The 23287-nt window shown below is 45.6% G+C and overlaps 1 protein-coding gene across 1 annotated transcript in view; it reads right to left on the bottom strand.

Annotated features, from left to right (window-relative positions):
* Window positions 1-21954, bottom strand: part of CkIIbeta (casein kinase II subunit beta) — a 73602-nt gene extending 51648 nt beyond the window's left edge. The window contains exons 1-3 of the mRNA XM_075691404.1: window positions 21853-21954; window positions 21416-21504; window positions 7462-7564 (exon numbers count right to left, since the gene is read on the bottom strand). Coding sequence (XP_075547519.1) covers window positions 7462-7564; window positions 21416-21487 — 175 coding nt within the window. The 5' untranslated portion in view covers window positions 21488-21504; window positions 21853-21954. The remainder of the gene's footprint in view (window positions 1-7461; window positions 7565-21415; window positions 21505-21852) is intronic.
* Window positions 21955-23287: the final 1333 nt, after the last annotated feature.

Genomic DNA, 23287 nt, shown 5'->3' with positions numbered 1-23287 from the left:
ATGTCACACACTCTCCCGAATTACCATAGCATTAATAAGGTTGTGCACTATTGTTTAAATACTGAACTATTTGCTCTAGATATCTTTTTTATCACGGTGGTGGGCACCAGAAATCCACCCCTTGGCCTTGGAAGAAACGTCAATAGACCCTTTTCGCGGAGTAGTTTGCTTCAAAGGAACAAAATGGCGCTACCGGCGGCACACCAGGGATTGCCTCAGGTGAAAGTGTGCATTAATGCGAAACCATTATTGCTTCCACGCTGCTAGTGTCCAAACAGCTGTCAGAAATACAACTGAGGAATTGCTAATGCTTGTGCTCCATTCACACTGGAAAATGGAGAACAGTAGAGGGAAAGATCTGTGCACAAGTTGGCTGCAAAAATAGTGATAGGCATATTAAAGGGACACTAAAGGCAAACATAAAGTCAAGCTAAATTAATATATTGATGCTCAAGAATCTTAAAGGCATCAGTATTATTGCGAACAAAGCTTTAGTAATCGAGAAATTGAGGTAACAACTTGTGGCCCACCCAGGGCATTCAAGTACTAGCCTGATGGCAAAGGCACTCCTCATTATAATTCTGTCACTATAAACAATGTCTCCTAATAAAAAGATCATTGTACAGTCGAATCTTGATAATTCGAACTCGAAGGGGCCCGAAAATTTGTTAGAATTAAAAGAAGGACTTGTTCTTGAAGTATTCGTGTACCATAGCACAATGCACAAACGCTGCGAGTCGTGAAATATGGTGGCGTGCAAGCACAAAGCGAGCAAGGACCTTGAAACTACCCACACTGGCCAACGCTCGCTCCCCGATAACGGCAGAAAACGGAAGTTCAAGGAGCGGGCTAAACTGGCCCTGGCGCCGGCGCAGAGGCGCACGAGCGTGCAGATCGTGGAAGGTGAGGGAGTTACGAGGGAGTTGAGAAGGAGGGCGAAGTGAGCGTAGATGCGAGGAAGGGCAGGAGGAAAGTGAATTTGCTTTCCCACCAGCTTGCTGGATGGCGCTAATTACCTCTGCCACCTAAACTGCCACCTACTGCCACCAAAGCAGCGAAGTTGCCAAGGCAGGACTAGGTCACCGCTGCTGCTTCCCTCTGCATGCTCGCGTGTTTTTTCCTTCGTATACTGACAGATTGGTGCTGTGTTTACATTCTTCGCACTGCATTCTTAACGCGAGTCATGTCTTATCAAGATGACGAAGTCATTACCACTGATCATAATTATGTTGGTATGCTCCCCTCTGTTGCGGCGTCGCTGTGTAAAAACACAAGGAGAAGGAGGTACAGATTGTTGCCTTCGCACCCTTGTATTCAGGGTCTGTCTTGTAGTACAGAATTGGATATGATGCACTGTCTTCAATAACCTTTCCATCTGGACATCTCAATTTAGGCGCGTCACTGAAAAAAAATAACGCCAACGAGACCAACCAAGCCAACCAAAACAAGCGCAAGCGAGAACTGACATGAGCAGACAATAGTGCGAAACAAGCGGTCTGGCTGAACCAGATGTGAGTACGAATAGAGCGGTCGGGATAGTCTGGATGATGCCAGTTTCCCGCGCTTACGTCACTGTTGGGGCCACTCTTATCGGTGTCCTCCGCTCGTGGCTTGCATGCCGCCCTGGCGAGCCACGAAAAATTGGCCCAGGACTATGGTCTCCTTCAGGACCTATCCCTCCCGTGGCGCCCGTTTTGCCGCTAGTGTGGCTGGGGCATTACAGCACGAAGCAGAAACAGCGACCTTGCCATTTGAGAGAGGGTAAAATTTCCGCCACAGTTTTTTTTTTTCCCCAAATGCGGCATTGAGGGATCTCTCCTTTATGGCCTTTCCTTTATGGCAGGGTCAGGGCAATGCAGGTTGGAGGCGCCGCCGTGTGATTTGACGCACTGCAGAGTACAATGTCGGAGCGTGGTACGTTCGAATTAACCATCGCATATAATTGTGCATTCGAATTACCGGGCTGTTTTGCCCATTGGAATACACATAACTTTGACAGGACCACAGAGTCAGTTTGAATAAACCGGAAGTTCGAATTAAACATGTTTGAATTAACGAGATTTGACTGTATTGCATTATAATATGGCTGAAAACGCTACTTGTCCAGTTCTACTTGATGTTTAGAAAAAGAACTGATTGAGGTTACCCTTTACAAAGATGCAGGCGGCCAAAAAGCTTCGTTTTTGCTCAACTCGGTGACGCTCACGCTTTTGCGTTTCAGTAGTTTCGTTATCGCAAAGTGCTGTGCTGGTTTTGCTGGCTCGCAAAACACACAAACTAAAAGTAGCAGAGAATTCCACGTCCATCTGATGTCACAGGATGCCCTATTGGCCCACGCCATTTGACCGAAGGCAGCTGCAGCAGTGAATCCAGCTTGGCTCGCTTTTCTCCATGGCCACACATTTGCATTTTGTGCAAAAACTGTAGTGCTGTCTGTCGGTCGGTGTTACTCACCGATGGCAGTAAAGAGCGGTGATGGCATATGCAATGTCACCACTCCCCTTCTCAGGGGCGGGCGATTTGAATTGCGCTAAAGGCGTTTGGACCCTTCAGGTGCGATTTTCTTTCAAACTAAGTCTTTTCTTGTCACGAAACAAACGCTGCAAGATTTATATAATGGTATTTTAACAGTATACATTGACTTAATAGTTGTCTTTAGTGTCCCTTTAAGGAATCGAATGAATCTGTGTGGCCAAGTTCACGGACTGCTGCTACACAAGGACTGCCTGTTTCCTGGCCCTTCACAAAGCACGACTTTCCATGAGAATAAAAAAAATTCACTCATCTGCCTGCATTGTATCGCTAACCCCTAAAGAAAGGATTTCAACCTCCTAACGTCAACAAGAGCGAGTACCACTCTTTACACAGTGACAAAGGAGGAACGCCATTTCCTGGCGTAGTACTAGGCTTCTTGCACATTATCTACCCAAATCCACCCTAAACACACTAAGATTTATGACCACTCTATCACTTACGTATCAAGAATAAGTGAACTGAATCAATGTACTGAAGCATGGATGACAACATCGACAGCTCGTGAATGTTCGAAGCTGAACAATGCGTAACAGCCCAAAGAGTAAGCAAGTGACTAGCAAAAATACGTCTTTGCTAAAAGCTATTACAAAATACAGAACATCTACGTTTCAAGCATTAATTGTGTGCGGTGAGAACAAATTTACCACAATTGATCACACTCACGAGTGATCAGCAAAAAATATAATCAGACAGCAACCACACCGAGGAAGGTTACAGAGTCAGAAACAGGACAAGCCACTGGTTCAAATGATTGGCAACTAAAAAATGAATAGCAATAGACAGTATAATCCTGATTTAATTCAGAAGCAAAAAGTTTGGACAACATGGAATACATTTCTAGCTCCGCTACTTGTACAAGCACCATACACGCTGCTCGCACTGTTTGGACAAGGCACAGTGAGCTCAAAAAGCACTTAGATATCTTCTAAAGCTGTGGCCAAAGCTTCGTATCGTCCACCCGGTCACTGTCTATGATATCCACCAAAACAGGGCTTTGATGAGCCACGCTGGTGCACATCCATTGTAAACACAGAGGAAGCCAAGGCAACCAATGGATGCGTCACCATGTGATCAAACATGGTGGCGCGCCCATGGGATTGCCGTGAAAAGAGGGTCTACACTGGAGATGGTCAGCCAACTATGCAGAACTCAAGATACTTCTGTGGTGTTACCAAGAGCAACGAACAGTGACCTTAATCACACTCCTGCAAGATGAACAACCCCCATGCAATTCCATAATGACCACCATCTGTCACACTGACCCCAATGACCCTGGTGATCAACTAAAAATTTTGGGCAGACATCAGGCTGCTTACATAATAATAAGCCCCCTAGTCAAGGTTAAAACGAACGCCGACCAAATACATTAAAAGAAAAAAAAACCAAGACGTTTCGGCTCCCATACGAGGGCCTTGTACAAAATGAAAAAAACTTTTTTTCATTGTGAACAAGGAACCCGTATTGGAGCCAAAACGTCTTGGTTTCTTTTCTTTTAATGTTTTTGGTCGGCGTCCGTTTTACCCTTGACTATGAGCATCCCAACCAGACAAGTTTTCATCAAGTTCTTGATTTCATTAATAAGCCCTTGTGGGTTGAAGTGTGGCATTCAACATGAGAGGGCGTCTTTCCTGGGTATTCTGACTCTTCTTATTCTCAAACAAGCCTCAGCTCCAACTTCCTCAACTCTGCGAAATGGTAAAGCAATGCCCCTCATCTACTGAAGCAACCAGGCTGCAAAAGCAAGAAATAAGGGTATTTTCTAAAGATCTAAATTTCAAGAATACATGTCAGAGTGTAATGTGTAATAAGCTTGTGAAAAACAGTTTTCGGAAAAGTACAACAAATGTTTACAATGTTATGCTGACAACATAAAAAGAAGAAAGAAAATGTTTTTAAATATACAAAATGTTTCTATGGTGCAGTTAAATGTTCAAGCTCATAATGGACATGAGCTACAAACAATTTTTTTCTGCCTGGTGTGAACAGTCTCATTCTAGTAGGTACCAGAAATATTGGGCAAATCGTCACAGCCTGTTAGGCTAGCAGCAGCAAACCTACAGCATATGCCATAGAGGCACTGAAAATAAAGTATAATATTGGCAACATCTTTAAGACATCTCAGTTGGCACATGAAATCAGCCAGTCATCAACAGGGAGAAAAAGAAACTCGCTGTCGAATAGCTGACAATAGTTCCGGCTGGTTTTAGAAGCCTCCATCGTACGAATTACAAAACAAAATCTTGGCAGACTCATTTTGGTTTTCAGACTGATTGCTACTAGTACATGATCCAAGTAACCATTTGAGGTCACAGTAGAAACTAAAGATTGACATCGTTCTTGTGAGTGCTTGGCTACTGGAATGTCTGCTATCTTCCTAGTCCCTGGGTATGCACCTCTGTGCACTCATTTAAAATTGCCTCCACAGGCAAAAAAAAAATATTTCGCTATGGACAGCAAATGAAAGTATACTATTTAGACTGTGTTCTAGATGGCGCAGCAAGTTTTTAAGAGTGCCAAAAGCCTTGAAATTGGGCCCGGCACTCATGGGTCGCCTGTCGTCATCATCATCATCATCAGCCTGGCTACGCCCACTGCAGGGCAAAGGCCTCTCCCATACTTCTCCAACTACCCCGGCCATGTGATAATTGAGGCCATGTTGTCCCTCCAAACTTCTTAATCTCATCGGCCCACCTAACTTCCTGCCGGCCCCTGCTACGCTTCGCTTCTCTTGGAATTCAGTCCGTAAACCTTAATGACCATTGGTTATCCTTCCTCCTCATTACATGCCCTGCCCATGCCCAATTCTTTTTATTGGTTTCCACTAAGATGTCATTAGCTTGCATTTGTGCCCTCAACCGATCTGCTCTCTTCTTATCCCCTTAACGTTACACCCATCATTCTTCTTTACATAGCTCATTGCGTCGTCCTCAATTTAAGTAGAGCCCTTTTCGTAAGCCTCCAGGTTTCTGCCCCGTAGGTGAGTACTGGTAAGGCACAGCTGTTATACACTTTTCTTTTGAGGGATAATGGCAACCTGCTGTTCATGATCTGAGAACGCCTACAGAATGCACCCCAGCCCATTCTTATTCTTCTGATTATTTCAGTCTCATGATCCAGATCTGTGGTCCCTACCTGCCCTAAGTAGATGTATTCCCTTACCACTTCCAGTGCCTCGTTACCTGTCGTAAACTGCTGTTCTCTTCCGAGACTGTTAAACATTAGTTTTCTGCAGTTTCAGACCCACCCTTCTGCTTTGCCTGCCCAGGTCAGTGAGCATGCTTTGCAATTGGTCCCCTGAGTTATTAAGCAAAGCAATATCATTAGCGAATCCTAAGTTACTAAGGTATTCTCCATTAACTCTTATCCCCAATTCTTCCCACTCCAGGTCTCTGAATACCTCCAGTAAACATGCTGTGAATAGCATTGGAGAGATCGTATCTCCCTGTCTAACGCCTTTCTTTATTGGGATTTTGTTGCTTTCTTAATGAAGGACTATGGTGGCTGTGGAGCCGCTATAGATATCTTTCAGTATTTTTACATACGGCTCGTCTCCACCCTGATTCCGTAATGCCTCCATGACTGCTGAGGTTTCGACTGAATCAAACGCTTTCTCGTAATCAATGAAAGCTATATATAAGGGTTGGTTATATTCCGCACATTTCTCTATCACCTGATTGATAGTGTGAATATGGTCTATTGTTGAGTAGCCTTTACGAAATCCTGCCTGGTCCTTTGGTTGACAGAAGTCTAAGGTGTTCCTGATTCTATTTGCGATTACCTTAGTAAATACTTTGTAGGCAACGGACAGTAAGCTGATCGGTCTTTAATTTTTCAGGTATTTGGCGTCCCCCTTTTTTATAGATTTAGATTATGTTGGCGTTCTTCCAAGATTCTGGTACGCTCGAGGTCATGAGGCATTGCTTATACAGGGTGGCCAGTTTTTCTAGAACAATCTGCCCACCATCCTTCAACAAATCTGCTGTATCCTGATCCTCCCCAGCTGTCTTCCCCCATAGCTCCCAAGGGTTTCTTTACTTCTTCCGGTGTTACTTGTGGGATGTCAAATTCCTCTAGACTATTCCCTCTTCCATTATCGTCATGGGTGCCACTCGTACTGTATAAATCTGTGTAGAACTTCCCAGCCACTTGGACTATCTTATCCATATTAGTTATGATATTGCCGGCTTTGTCTCTTAATGCATACATCTGATTCTTGCCCATTCCTAGTTTCTTCTTCACTGCTTTTAGGAATAGGTTTGCCTGTGGCTCAAACTTAATGGCCATCGCAAGCAATCGAAGGAGCACTGGAACACCTTTTCTTGAAACTGAGCTACTCTCTTGAATTAGTGTAATGCCTTTTAAGAAATATATTCCGCTAAAAAAATTCTAAGGGACCTAATATGAATGGAGATATAATGAGAATGTTTATCTTCCTTGTTTCCCATCAGCTCATCGGCTCCTCTCCACCGGGATGACACCTGACAAAGGGGCCAGAGGGTGACAAAGAAGCAGTGACAGTTAGGGTAGGATGGGTTAACCATTTCCACATTTCTATTTCTAAGAAAATTTTGAAAAGTTTCCCCTTCAGTGTTTTCCCTTACTGGTTTCCTAGAATTAGGAAATGTGCATGTCCAATGACTGGCATCTACAAGCCGTTACACTATAAGGTTGAAAAAAGTAAGGATTTTGAAAGCCACAGTACATAGCAAGCAATCTATCATGCAAGATTCCAATGCTGCATGCAGTGGGGAATAATGCCTGGCTCACATGTTCAGGGCAGCACTGCCTACAGATCGAGAAAATTTTCTTATCTTTTAGTGCTCCTTCAACTAAAACAAATTAGTACTCGAATACGGTTTATGTGTAGCCTGGGATAGGATGTCCTGCAGGAAGAGAACAGCACAAGCACCAAGACCAATGACATACCTGGCTCGAGGTCCAGAATCATGTCCAGTGCTTGCCTGTAGTGAGGAACCTGCTCACTGAGCCCAGTCAAGTTAAACTTGTCCTGAATGTAATCTTCATCAACCTGCAAGTGACAACATATGCACACACAAAACAAACTAAAATGAGAATTTTTGCATTAGTCAAACATTGCTAGTCTATACAGCAGCAGTTCAGGACAAAAATCAAGTGACCAAAATGAGTAACGGGATTATGAAGGAAGTAAATGAAGAGAATGTACTTTTTATGAATAGAGTCAAAGAGGATGTTGGCAGTCACATGAGGCACTATATTTCCAAATCAGCACAGAAGAAAGCTACATAACTGCATGCATGACACTCTGCTGTGAACTTTGGTACTAATGTTGGGGCTTCCCTACACGATCCCAAATTGGTGTACGCAAGTTAGCTGTCAGTAAGTACACCCTGCTTTTTGTTTAAGTATGCTTTACTTATGTTTCATTTCTATTTGCACATTATTCAATTCATATTGTTACTTAGGAAGACGCAGATGAAAAGCTATATACAAGTATATTTACAAGGAAATACGCCCCACTTGGCCAAGAGGCAACAGCCCGCGCTAGCCTCCAATCGTCACCGTCGTCTTCTCACTGCTCGCTTCATCACTGCAAATACTGCTCCGTAGCACTACCCCCGGCGGCAAAAGCGCCGTCCCAGAGCGACTAAAGGCCCGACTCGGAAGCAGTGTAGTAGGCCTTGAGCCTACTGACGTGCACGACATCACTAGATGCCAGAGTAGAGGACGAGGTTGAACTCACAGGAGCAATTTCGTACGTCACAGCCATCGCCTGGCACAGCATGCGGTAGAACCCTGTGTATCACGAAAGGAGCTTTTCTGAAAGTCCAACGTGACGAGAGGGAGACCACAGGAGCACGAGCGCACCAGGCGAAAACTGTACATCACGGTGGCGGGCGTTGTACTGACGCTGCTGAGTGGTTTGAGAGGCCGTCAGCTGAGCACGGGCAAGCTGGCGTGCATGGTCAGCGAGGACTATGGCGTCGCACGCATACTCACTGTTGAGATCGCAGCAGGAGGAAGTTCCGTGTCAAGGGGCAAGGTCTGTTCGCGACCGTACAGTAGATAAAATGGAGAAAATCCGGCGGTGTCGTCCTGGGAAGAATTATATGCAAATGTGACGTAAGGAAGGGCAATGTCCCAGTCGTGGTGGTCCTCGGAAACGTACTTGGACAGCATATCGGTAAGAGTACGGTTTGGCCGCTCTGTCAGGCCATTGGTTTGAGGATGGCATGAGGTAGGCAGCTTGAGATGAGTGGAGGAGGAACGCACAATGTCTGCGGTAACTTTCGAGAGGAAGTTACGACCACGGTCAGTAAGCAGCTGTCGCGGGGCGCCATGAGGTAAGATAATGTCACACAAGAGAAAGTCCGCGACGTCAGTGGCGCAACTGGTAGGGAGAGCCCGCGTGATAGCGTATCGGGTGGCGTAATCAGTTGCGACAGCTACCCATTTGTTCCCAGAAGATGACGTGGGAAAGGGACCAGGGAGGTCTAATCCAACACGAAAGAACAGTTCCACAGGGACGGTGATCGGCTGGAGTTGACCGGCAGGTAGCACCTGAGGTGTTTTCCGACGCTGGCAGGGATCACAGGCAGCAACATAGCGTCAGACGGAGCGAGTGAGGCCAGGCCAATAGAAACGGCGGCGGATGCGGTCGTACGTGCAGGTTACACCAAGATGCCCTGCAGTGGGTGCGTCATGCATCTCAAAGAGCACAGTCTGTCGTAGGTTTTTTGGCACAAGAAGAAGATCAGATCCGTCAGGGAGGAAGTTCCTTCAGTACAGAATGCCGCCCTGGAGGACATATCGGCGAACGGATGCGTCGGTAAGTGTAGAGCGCAGACGCTCGATGAGTGCTCGCAGCGATAGGTCTCGGTACTGCTCATCGGCGATGTTAGCGTAGGCAGACACAGAGGAAATGCCATTGGCGGTACTACTGTCAGCGTCATCAGGCTCGTCTACCGGTTAGCGAGACAGGCAGTCAGTGTCCTTGTGTAGTCGGCCAGATTTGTAGGTGACAGTATACGAATATTCTTGGAGGCGTAAGGCCCAACGACCAAGTCTTCCTGTAGGATCTTTCAGTGAGCATAACCAGCAAAGCGCGTGATGGTCTGTGACAACGGAAAAGGGAAGGCCATATAAGCATGGGCGGAACTTTGCAACCGCCCAAACTAGGGCCAGACACTCACGCTCAGTGATGGAATAGTTGCGCTCTGAGGGCGAGAGGAGCCTGCTGCGTAAGCGATAACACAGTCGTTGACGCGCTGGCGTTGTGCCAGTACTGCGCCAATTCCGTGACCGCTGGCATCAGTACGGACTTCGGTAGGCGCAGAAGGATCGAAGTGGGCCAGAACGGGAGGCGTTCTGAGAAAGTCGACTAGATGCAAGAATGCTGAGGCCTCGTTATCGCCCCAATGGAAAGGGGCGTCTTTTTTCAAAAGCTCGGTTAGTGGTCGTGCTATGGCCGCGAAATTTTTCAGGAAACGGCGGAAGTACAAACAAAGGCCGATGAAGCTGCGCACATCCTTGACACAGTTCGGAACACGAAAGTGCGTTACAGCATGGATCTTGCCTGGGTCCGGTTGCACTCCGTTCGCGTCAACGAGATGCCCAAGGACGGTCATCTGGGGACGGCCGAATTGGCACTTCGATGCGCTGAGTTGCAGGCCGGCTCGACGAAAAGCATCCAGGACTGCTGAGAGACACTCGAGGTGCGTAGCGATCGTTGGGGAGAATACTATAACGTCGTCCAAGTAGCACAGGCATGTGGACCATTTGAAACCGTGAAGAAGGGAGTCCATCATGCATTCAAAAGTGGCAGGAGCGTTACATAGACCGAACAGCATCCCTCTGAATTGATAGAGACTGTTGGGTGTTACAAAAACAGTCTTCTCGTGGTCGAGATCGTCCACAGAAATTCGCCAGTAGCCAGAGCGAAGGTCAATACAGGAGAAGTAGCGAGCACTGTGGAGGCAGTCAAGGGCGTCATCAATCCGAGGTAGGGGATACACGTCCTTTTTCGTAACCCTGTTAAGGTGGCGATAATCTATGCAAGAGCACCATGAGCAATCCTTTTTTACCAGTACAACAGGTGACGCCCATGGACTACATGACGGTTCAATAATGTTCTTGGCAAGCATTTTGCTAACTTCGGCATGAACAACTTGACGCTCAGCCGGTGACACTCGATACAGGCGGCGATGAATAGGAGGGGCATCGCCAGTATTAATGCGATGTTTAACAGCTGTAGTTTGGGCCAAAGGACGATCGTTAAAGTAAAAAATATCGTAAGAAAATAGAACGCGGTAGAGCTCACGTGCATGCTAGGACGGCATGTCGGACGCAATCATTTTCTGCAAGTCGGCGATGGTGCAAGTTGCCGACTGCGATGGTAGAGGAGGATAGGCTGAATTGTCGTCTACTGCAATAGATGCTACTGACTGACCCTCGAATGCGCAAAGCTGGGCCAGAGACATTCCGCGTGGCAGCACTTGTGTCGTCAAGCCAAAATTTATCACTGGTAGGCAGACGTAATTCGCTGTAATAGATAAAACTGTATGAGGTACTGTGATCCCGTGTGCAAGTATGACGTCTTGCATAGGAGCCGCGATGTAGTGACCGTCGGGCACTGGTGGGGATGACAATAAGTCAATGTAAGTCAGTGCCGAAGGAGGCAAGCGAACAAAGTCGACGGAACTGAGGTGACTGGAGTGCGGCTCAGCGGGACCCAGAACAGGCAGGTCAAGGTGGACAGTACTGGCGGAACAACCGATGAGAGCAAAATGTGCGGAGAGGAAGTCTAAGCCAAGGATGATGTCGTGGGGACAGTGAGCAATGACTGTGAATAGCACGATAGTGGAGCAATCGGCGAAGGTTACGCGGGCGGCACACATACCAATTACGGGGGCTGTTCCGCCATCAGCAACACGGACAACAGGCGTCGTGATTATTTTCTTCAGGCGATTACAAAGGTCAGCGCTCATTACCGACAAATGTGCCCCAGTGTCTATAAGAGCAGATACAGAAACACCATCGACTTGCACGTCAAGAAGGTTCAGATGAGTGGGCAACGTCAGTAGAGGATTTGGCGGCGTAGGGAGCAATGCAGTGTCACCTCGAGGTGCTGCATCGTCTAGTTTTCCGGCTGGGAGCGGCGTCCGAAGGGAGTCGGCGAAAAGGAGCCACGGGGCTGGGGAGAGCGAGATTGTCGTCATTGGGGCAAAGGCAAACGAGAATAGGGGCGGTTTGGCGCAGGAGAATCAGTGGCGGCATTATCAGAGCGTGCAACATAGGGACGAGAAAGGCCACCTGAGGGGCGAGAGTAGTCAGTATAAGTGGACCGGGTCCGGGAACTCCAGCGACTGCGACAGTGCCGAGAAATGTGCCCGGTTCAACGGCAGTGAAAACAAATGGGCTTGTCGTCAGCAGTGTGCCATTCAGATGGGTCGCGAAAATGTGGTGGGTAATAAGATGCGGGACGGGGCGGAGTTGAAGAAGCCGAGTGGGTATCAGGGCGATGGGCCGAGCAGATGGTGTGAAGACACATGTTTGCAAATTCCTGGCGGACAACTGCCTGAATCAGGGAAACCGTGACTGCAGGTGCATTGGAGGAGCTGGAGTCGAAGGCAGCTGGATAGGCGGCCTCGATCTCACGCCGGACGATCCTGGTAACATCGCCAGTGTTGTTGGGACGAGGAGCGTCGGCACAGGAAGATGTCGTTGAGGTGTTGGGCAGACGGGCAAACTGCTGGTCGATACGTCGGCTTTTAGCGAGTTCCAGGTGGTACTCTTTTATAACTGAATCCACCGCCGCCACATTGTTGAAAACGAGCAAGCTGAAGGCGTCATCGGCAATGCCTTTGAGGATGTGGGAAACCGTGTCGGACTCGGTCATATGTGCGTGAACTTTGCGGTACAGAGCAAAGACGTCCTGAATGTACGTGACGTAGGGCTCCGTTGACGTCTGCACACGGCTGGATAACGCCTTCTGCGCGGCAAGTTCATGACCGTATGGGTTTCCAAACAAGTCTTGGAGCTTTTGCTTAAGCGAATCCCAACTTATGAGCTCATCTTCGTGCGTCCGAAACCAAACTCGAGGTGTGTCACCGAGGTAAAAGACTACATTGGCGAACATGATAGTAGGGTCCCACCGGTTACTGAGGCTGACGTGTTCGTACAGGCTGATCCAGTCCTCGACGTCTTCCCCATCTTTGCCCGAGAATACGCCAGGATCACGGGGAGCTGGGAGAGTGATGTAGGTCGTCGAAGTGGCACCAGGTGTCGGAGCCGGCAGAGTCGAGTTGTCACCGGGAGCCATGAAGGAAGGCTCGACTTACCGTCCACTGCGAAGCTCTGGGACGAGGTACAGGGAACGTCCACCTCCACTAGATATGTTATGTAGGAAGACGCAGACGAAAAGCTATATACAAGTATATTTACAATGAAATACGCCGCACTTCACCAAGAGGCAACAGCCCGCGCTAGCCTCCAATCGTCATCGTCATCTTCTCACTGCTCGCCTCTTCGTCATTGCAAATACTGTTCCATATCAATATTATGATGTAGAGCATGTTTACAAGTGCTGCTGCAGTCGTGGCAATGAATGGAATGGGGAAGCAGCGGCATCCAACAATGTGCCTCATTGCATGGCTGTGGACATATCAACCCCCTACTGCTATAACATAAAGGGATGCTCTTTTTAACACTTCGTGTAAAACCAAGATTTCCAAGAAGGCCTGGTGAGGAGCCCTTTAAGAGGTGTCAATCTGGAACGACCAGATTTACCATCATGCAGTTTGTACCAGCCAACATAGAATATGCAAAATAGCCTACCCTTATCGAAAGGGTTCACAACAGGATTGATGCGATTTTTCCACTTGTAAAACAAAATCATTTAAAAAAATCAAAATCATTTAAAAAGTGGGAATTGCAAGCACTTACGATACATTGAATTTGCCCAATACGTGTATCGATACATCACTGCATTCTATGCTCGTAAATATTATCCAATCATAAAAGTATATCTACAGCACAAATGATTAGAACTATGTTGGAATGAAGATAAATGGTAAAGTACTCATGCCTACTACTTCGCAGTGAAGCAAGAATATCTTGGCGAGCGAAGATTGAAAGAAAGACTCCAGCAATACTGATTCCCTTAAAGGAACACTAAAGGCAAATAAGCTGGCATGGATTGTTTAAATACTATTTCAGAAACCTTGCAACACTTGTTTCGTGCCAAGAAAAGACTTAGTTTACGAGAAAAATACATCTGGAGGGTCTGAATACCATTATCGCAATTCAAATCTCCCACCACCCCACCGGGGAGAGGCGACGTTGCATGTGCCATCGCCACCCTTTGCTGCCGTCAGTGAGTAAAACGGCGCCCGACAGATGGCGGTACCGTTCTTTTGCATGCACAACATGGAAACACGCAGCCATGGAGAAACTGAACCAAGACAGAACGGTGGATTCACCGCTGCAGCTGCTTTTCGTCAAGTGGCATGGACTGTTCGGGCAACCCGCGACATCACATTAAAGTGGAATTCTCTTCTACTTGCAGTTTGTACGAGTTTCGCAAGCCAGCAAAACCAGTGCAGCACAGTGCAAACTACTGAAACGCGAAAGCATGGGTGGCACAGAGTTGAGCGAAAATGAAACGCTTGGACCGCCCGCGTCGTTGCCAAGGGTAATGCCAACGAGTTCATTTTTCTAAAAGATACAATGGGACAAGCAGCATTTTCTTTTGTCTTATAATGCAATGCAATTATGTTTTTATAACGAGTGGTTGAGTACAAGTGAGAGAATTTAAATGAGTAGTGCCTACGTCATCGAGCCAGTACTTGGATGTCCCGGGGGAGTCTCTAATAGTGTCCTGCACTTACCTCAATTTCTCAATTACTCAAGCTCCGCTCGCGATAATCTTGACACTTTCGAGATTCTTCAGCACCAATCTATCACTTTAGCTTGACTTAATATTTGCCTTTAGAGTCTCTTTAACTCAGCAGTTATAAGACCTCAACTTCTTGATACACTTAGAGATTCGCACCAATCTTGAAAGTGCTTCTGGAAACTTGAGAGAACTCCAATGCCATCTGTAGAACTCTTGAATAACAATGATGTTATTATGCAAAGTGCAGTTTCCTTTGAGTAGCTGTGATGCTGCATGCATGAACTGTAGACACTGGATTGCATCTGCCCAACGCGAATGTTTTTGCATGTGTTGTTAAGGCGGGCACCACTGCCAATGTTGGTTCTGGTGGCACCTGCCCCACAACTTGCAGCAGTAACCACACGGTTTGTATGCAGTAGCACATGTGCGCCATCTGTGGCACCATCTATTGACCAGCACAATGTGCAAGCCTTCGGTGAGGTGAAACAAGTACATGCTCCACACCAGAGCTTACTTTAAAGAGTTCAGTCAATTGGAAGAAGCAAGAGCACATGGTAGGACACTTGAAAAAAAATGTCATCACATAGCACCAGAGCATTTTGCCTGCTGCAATGTGTAGCCATGATAGATCACTGAAATTGACGGATCTGCAATTCGTATGCATGAGTTCACAGCTGTTGCGAAAAAGACAGTGAAAGAACATGTAGAGACATGATCATGGCCAAGAGTTCTCTCTGCCTTGGCAGGGTTAGAATGTGAGTCATTCCGGCGAAGTCATGCACTGTGGCAGCAAGAGCCCTACAAGAAAGCAGAGCGTGCAGTGTCCCATACAAATTGGCAGTGGCCATTAGACTTCTTGACATGTATATATTGACACATGCTGAGTTGTGCCCAAGGTCTTGACGTGATGTTGTGCTGCTGATAAGCCGGTTGCTAGGTGTAGTTTTATTGTATCTATTTCCCTGAATATGAAATCAGAATTGTGCGTTGTCTGGGAGGGGTCACAATCACATTGGGAATCCACTGATGGCCGAACCCTTCTTCTATAAATGACTCTGCTCCAGACTCCTCATGCTATTAATTTTGTTCGTTCTAGACAGTGTAAAGACTCATTTACACCAGCGACTGACAGCGGTCGCACAACCACAACAGTCGCAAAGCGACCTGTCGCAAATGGTTACTTTGTTCAAAAGCAACCATTTTGATAGTGATGTGTGGCGTTTAATGGCGCAAGGGTCAGCTATAGCTATGGCCAAAGAGCGCCATGACATATGGTAATAAATTGTCTATGTATTATGTATGAAATGATTAAATGAGTTGCAAATGGTAGATGTAACATGGCTGTATAAAGGCCTAAAAACAAGTTGCTGTAAATTGTATAAAATATACAAGTATTAAAATACTGACAATGACTAACGGTGTTAGCTATCAACATAAAAGTTCCGTTACGATGAGACGATATAATAAAACGTATGCAATAGCACAAGTGCTTCAAGAGGGTCCTTGAAGTCAAGGGCTGAGAGGCATGTGCTGTGAAAACTTTTGCACTGCAGCTGCAGCCTGCAAGGCAAGGCTGCACTACAGATAACTTGGCCAGATAATTTGTATGGTGTTTACTTCTGCTAGACACTTTAAGACTGTTCTAAAATCAAAACGAGGCTCATGGCTCAGAAAGAATGCTGGGTGAAGAGGGATGTGCTCATGACAGCTGAGCACATGCCAATGGCATATAAATATCTATTTAGATGTCATCCACATATACAGAATAAAACATTGTATGTGATACAACAGTATGGAGCCAGTTCATTTTGAGCCCAAATAGAGTACAGCTCAGTACACCACCTTGTGGTACACCAGCCTCCGGTGTAAATGTACGAGACAGGATGTTGCCAACTGTACACAGAATGTGTGGTATGACAGGTAACTCAATCACATTCAGTAAATTGCCACGAACTCCCATTCCAGCCAGATCATTGAGAATTACAAAACGCCAAGTTGTGTCATGCCTTCTCCATATATAAAAAATATTGATAAGGAAAACTGTTTATGCACAAAGGCATCACGGATATTAGCCTCGATGCAGACAAGCTGATCTGTTGTGAATCTACCTTCTCTGACGTCGTACTGTAAGGGGTCTATTATATTGTTCAGAAAGGAAACGCAAGCAAGACAGATGATGATTACACTCTAAGAAAAGTTTACACTCTTTAAGTTGTATCTTGCCACATAACAACAAACGTCACCTATCTTGTCTGCATTTCCTTTCCTTAACGCTGCGAGCCCGGTACTTCTATGGCATGCACATTATCAGCATGACAGAGCATTCTTGACAAGTAGCGAGCTCAGCGCTTTCAAGAAAGGAAATGCAAGTAAGACAGATGACGATTACTGTTGTGCGACAAATATACACCCCAAAGGGTGTACATTTGTTTAAGAGTGTAGTAAGTGCACGGACATGATCCCAGGGCAAATGTGTGTTCTAAAAAACCTATTCCAGTCAGCTGAATCAACTTTCCATCGAGGAATCTGCGTGGAACACTCAGCCTGATTTGTCAGGTTTAAAACGATGGGGAAATGGTCACTTCCATGAGGATTATTAATCATGTCCTACTCCAGATATGGCCCAATTGAACTGGACGCTATGCTTAAGTCTATGGAAGAAAAGGTTTCATATGTAGGGCTTTAGAATGTTGGTTCTTTCTTGTTAAGCAAGCAGGCACTCGAGGTGAATAGGAAGTTTTCTATTAGTGTCTCCTCTCGCATCACAGTGAGAGTCGCCCCACAGTGTACTATGCACATTTAGATCTCCGACGACTATATAAGGTTGATGAAGCTCATCAATAAAGCTTTAAAATGTTGCTCTATAGAGTTGATAACTCAAGGGGGATGTAAATAGATGCGATGGTGACTAGTTTATCGAATAGCACTGCTTCGATAGCAACTGCCTCAAGGGGGGTTCGGAGTTGTAGTTGCCGACAGGCAGCGCCTCTGTTGACTATTATAGCTACACTACCGGACAACACGAAAGCGTCTTGTCAGTCTCTCTGGAAAATGACGTATTGCCGGAGAAGGTTTGTGTCCATAGATTTAAGGTGTCTCGAACACACAGCACCTTTGCATTTGTGTAGACTAATGTCATTGAGGTTGTGGACAGACCTCTCATGTACCAGTGTTATACTTTTGCATCCGTATTGTTAGTGTTTTAATGCTGTGTTCGCTTACGGAGCTTTTTCAGGTCCTGTAATCGAGGGTTTGTCTTCCTTGAAACAGTCGCGAGAATCGCACCTCTCCCAAGGCGCTCGCTGCACCATCTAGCTTGGAGTTGTGTTCATCGACTCCTGGGAGCCGCTCACTCGAGCGGGGTGTTTTTGAGGCCTTGCCTTGAAAAGCAGGGCCATGGAGGGCACCATCCCAGAGATCGATGGGCCCTCCTTCAGAGACTGCCCAGCAGCACTGACTGCTGTTGCCTGGGGGGCTGGTGGCACTGCCGCAGTCACACTCTTTGTGGGTCGGGCCGATGCTGGAGTCTGCTGCGGCATTGCCCCCATGCATGCCGCACCAGCATACCCTGTGGTATGAAGGAATGAAACCCGCTTCCATGCTTCCTGGAAAGATATGTTTTCTTTTACTTTTAGTGTGCTGATGTCTTTCCTTTTTCCCCGTAGGGCAGGATCGAGAATACACTGTATGGTCACCATGGCAATTTGGACAGTGGAGCACGCCACTACAGTTGTCAGATGTGTGTTCATGGTCAGCACATTTTGCTCAGGTCAGTCGGCCTCGTCAGCTTTGCAAGCCATGGCCGAACCTTTGGCATTTGAAACCTCTACGCGGGTTCGGAATATGCAGTCTCACTCCGATTTTAGTACATCCAGTTTCGAGAGTCTCTGGAAGAGTACTGGAGCCAAATGTGAGGATTAGATGCTTCATGGGAATTTTAATGTTGTCTTGTTTAATCTTTATTTTTTGTACTTGTGTCATATTTTGTTCCTTCCAGTCCTCTAGAAGCTCTACTTCGGTCAAGTTCGAAAGGTATCCATCAGAAATTACTCCTTTGGATGTGTTCATTGATCGGTGTGGGGTCACCGTGATTCATACATCAACGAATGCTATGAGACTCTGAGAGTTTTCCATGATAGTGGTGGTCGCGAACCTGAAAGGAGGAGGTCGCCACTGGCCCTTTTCGTCACCTTCTAGATCGGTTAAGACATTTGACAACAGTGAAAGGTGAGATCATTTTTACAGTCTTTTCAGGGTTCTCGCTATGAATAATGTGAAATCATGGAGCCATTTCTTTGCAATGGCCAAAAAACTGCAACATTTATGTAGTGTGCCCTCTTTTGGTAAGAGGGCAATGAGGCAGACAAGGGATGGTTAATAAATCTATAAATATCTACTTCATTTCGGCGGCTATGCCAGCCACCCACCAACAAGCCCAACAAAGGGACGCTAGAAGACCCAAAGGAAATGCAGACACCAGCTGTACGTAGCCACTATAACTTACAGGAGACCCAATGTTGGATAAACTACACCAGGTGAACCTTTGCTGCTGGAAAATTGGAAGTTAAACAAAGTGAACAGAAGACAGGAGTTAGAAAGTGAAAGATGAAGGTCAGAGAGAAGGAGAGGAAAAGGAAACTACTAATTTCCCCCGGGTGGTGGTAGGTATGCTGCCTCCGCCAAGGGTTCATAAAGGTTCACACACCTGGCACTGCCTCAACCTCCAGGATCCCCTGTCCTCGAACACGGCTAAGCTGTGCATGGCTAGACGTGGGAGGATCCGACCCCTATCTGCTCGGGTTCATGGTGTCAGAAAAGCGCCCAATTTGTGCCAGTCACTCGCTGCTACATTTTTCTGTCGCACAACTGCAGTTGCAAAACTGCTGAACCAATCAGATGTGTAGGAGCAGGATGTCTGTATACACTGATACTTATTTTATGTGGAGATGCAATTGTGTGCAGATGGCTATTAGCCAGTCACTTTTACCAGTGTGAGCATGGGTCGCCTTTAGTCACCTTTTGGTTGTCAGTCTTAAATGATCGCGCAAGCTCCTCAAGTTGCCGGTGTGAATGTTCCTTATGATGTGGGAAAACTAGTGATGCAAGTATTACCTGTCAACCTAGAGGAAAGTGGCCATGGCGTAGTGATAGGAAAGCTCAGTTTGTCAACAAATGATTGTTGGTTCAATCGCAGGTGTAACTACTCAATTTTTTTCCCCTTTCAGGACATCATGGCCTTGCCTGAACTAAAGCGTGACAAAAAAAAAAAAGATGAACACGATCAGCCTTTTTTCTTATTTTAGAACTGCTGTTGATGTAAAAAAATTAATAATCATTCAGCAAAAATCCCCTTCAGACACAATAACATGCTAACTTGGGCTAGTTGGTACATGTCTGAAGAAAATGAGTAACAGCGCTGAACAACAGGACGTGACCGAAACAGATAAAGTGCTGAGGCGCAACGCTTTATCTGTCTCAGTCCCGTCCCGTTGTTCAGCGCTGTCACTCGCTTCCCCCTTCAGCCACGATATGAACCTAACAAGAATGAGTTATTTAAGTTATGACAAGGTTTCACATCCAAAAGATACACTAGGCTCAACAGTGTGCTCATTTGGACCAGTTGGTACATACATGGGTAAGGAAACAGTGCTTTTGAGTGGAGCAAGGGCAGTGCTAGTGTCTGTCGTCTCCTCTTGTCCTATTCGAAAGCGCTGTTTCTTCGCTCAAATACACTGGACACAATGTAATGGAGTGTTCCAGGTGAATTTTGTCAATCTTAAACATGCACCCAAATGCAAATACAACTAGCGTTTCTGTGTTTCGTCCCCTCAAAATCCGGCCACCATGACCAGGAATTCAACTCGCAATATTCTGCTATACAACAGACTGCCATGGATATATTATACGAGGTGATCATTTTTAAGTTTCCCGGAATTTTTAAAATCACCAATAGTATACAGCGTAATTCTTATCCTTGAGCTGTATTATTCAAAGAGGCAGACATTACTAGCACGAGAAATTGAAACATATTCAACTCAGCTTTTTTATTATTTGCTTTATGGCACATGTTGCAATTTATTAACTGTAGCCTGTGAGTTTGCAAGATGTATTCACTTAAAATGGACTTTCAGGAGGACACCAGTTTCAAGATATTATTTCCCAAGACCTGGGACAAAATACATGGGTGGTCCAGTTACTTTTGTGCTTCAATGCAGAAAATAATGTTTTGTTAAAAAAGTAAGTGGAAATGCGAGTAACTCTCCGTGATGGAAATAATGCTGCAGTCTTTCAGTTCGCAGCCATTCCGTTCATGAAGAATTCCAGCGATACACGTAAATTACTGTACATCCACACATACTGTTTGCTGTACCTGGTCTTTTGGGTCACATCACGCTATGTTTGTGGCTTTTAACCCAAAATGACCATCCAGCATGTAAACTGGAGAATAAAATTGATTTGATTTTTAAGGCGAGTTTGACGATGCATATCTACGAACTGGTGCTATTCTGGAAACTCATTCCAAGAGAATACGCCTTGCAAGCTCACCGGCTACAATTCGTAAATTGCAATGTATAAAATAAAGTAAATTTTTGTTAACTATTTGAACATGTGTTTCTATTTCTCTTGCAAGTAATGTTCGCCTCTAATTCAGCTCAAGGACTAGAATTCTGTTATCTGCAACAGGCAATTTCTAAAATTCCATAGAACTTAAATATTATCCCCCTGTATACGTTTTATACATGAAAACCTTGACAGCCTTTCTGTAATCCAAGAGTATACTGCCCATTTGGATTAAAAAAACGACTGTAGACTCGTTCGAGCCTGTTACGAGAAATCTGCTGCTGATTCGCCAGTCTAACATCTCAGGAAATCGAAGGTTCACGATCTTTAAACAATTTTAAAAGTTGGAATGTTACAACGGTCGTAAGAGTGTCCGAAAACTTTTGAAGAACCGTACATGCGGCCTGCCGACAGAAGCAACAAGACAGCCGGTCGTAAGCTTACCTCGCAAAAAAACTCGTTCCCTCGTAGTCCGCAGAACCACGATATCCATGATACTTCCTCCGAAGAACTCATTGTCTCAGACAGCTTACCTAGACCAAATCGCAAAGGAACAAAGTCAAAACCAACTGCTTATTCACCTCCAATTCTGACAGACCTACGAACTTTCACAAAAAATCGTAAGCACGCATTGGTTAACCGCAGCAATGCAATCAACCAAACATAACTATCGTGTGCTAATACGAATCATTATGAACGTCGAGTAGCAGTGGCAGCAAGTATATTAAAATGCAATCTGTAGATATTCTTAAAATCGAGATGGTATGCTCAGGTCTCAGTAAAAGACACCATGGAAAACTATTGTACGGTATCGTAATTAGAATCAACCACTAAAGTGAACCGACTAATTGTGTTATAATTTATATCAGCCTGTAGCTCACCTTTTTCCGAGAAAAGCTTGGCAGAGATATATTGCCTAAACGCGGAACAACACTGCTGCGACCGCCGTGACTGCTAACCACCGCGGACTACAGACTGACGAGGACAGCACATTAATCCAATTTCCTAATGTCAACACTTCCTTGAAGAGGGCGCAGATAATATGTTGTTAATAGGGAAAAAATACGTTCTCATTGTTCAATATCTTATTTTTATATATAAATTTTATTTTAGTACTACACAAATACAAAATTTTTGTTAAACAAATTTGATTTTTTTTACAAATGCAGCGACGTGCTGTTTTGTGGCGCTCATGCGGCGCTGCGAGGAGACGGTCTTTTGAGGGATCGCCCAACATTTGTGCGCAGGCGCAAGTAAGAGCGGGATGGAGCGGGCGCGAGTTTTGCTTCTTGAATACATGCCTAATATGACTCTGCCTAGGCACTGGGCAACCGAAGGCAACTTTTCTATGCAAATGAGGGGTAGGGTACATTTACTAGTACAAATGTGAATAATGCCCACCATTCACCATAAAGACGCGTAAACCCGCTCAAGAGAATTCAAATAACGTGTGTCTCACAGGTACGCCTGTGAGATATACATCTTCTTGGCAAACAAAGAACCACATCAAATAGACTCGTGCATGAAAGATGCACAGGAAGAACCTTGCCAAGAACAAGTTAACGAGCGAAAGTGCAAAATAAAGATTTCTAGTAGCGTTTTTCGAATTAGCTCTGGAAAAAGTATAGAGAAATGTATATTATTTGCGGAACAATCAGTTCTTTTGGATTCCTCGTTTACTGCTCTACCGAGTGCCAAAACCGACTCGTGTTGTTATTTAGCAAGTTGCGTAATGATGCGTGGTCACCAGTCCCGTACAACCGCCTAGAGCGCAGGACGCTGCGGTTCTAGACGCACTGCGCCCATCGCGGAAGGTTAGAAAAACACCCATGGCACATTAGCACAGCATGGATGTGGCTACGTCAGGCGGCTCAATTGATAACTGTAGAAGCGTCATTCAAAACACACGGAATTATTCTCCACTTCCGGCGGCATTTTCTCTACTTCCTTTTTAAATAAAAAGATGATAATCTATAAATATTTCTACAAACAATTTTCGATTTTCCCTCCTGTTTGGCTGTTGCCCTGGCTTTCTCCCTTAGCAGATCGCTTAATTTCTCATCGCCTTGCGACTCTTAATTGCTTCCAGTTGCCAGTTTTGCACGAAAAGTGCTGCACAATTAGGGAAAAACCGGACGAGGTAACGGCCGGGTGACAGTCATATTGCATATGGGTTGAGCCGTTATTGCAGGGTCTGATATATATGATGGACGATGTTTCGCAATATTTTATTTTCCACCTTATCTACCCCATATCGCGGAAATATGGTTCCGAGGATCTGCCAGTGTAGCGGCAAGCTGTCACTCGAGGAAATAA

The sequence above is a fragment of the Dermacentor variabilis genome, chromosome 1 (genome assembly GCF_050947875.1).
Source record: "Dermacentor variabilis isolate Ectoservices chromosome 1, ASM5094787v1, whole genome shotgun sequence".
Lineage (NCBI taxonomy): Eukaryota > Metazoa > Arthropoda > Arachnida > Ixodida > Ixodidae > Dermacentor > Dermacentor variabilis.
The sequence above is the reverse complement of the archived record's forward strand: the minus strand, read 5'-3'. Positions and strand labels throughout refer to the sequence as shown.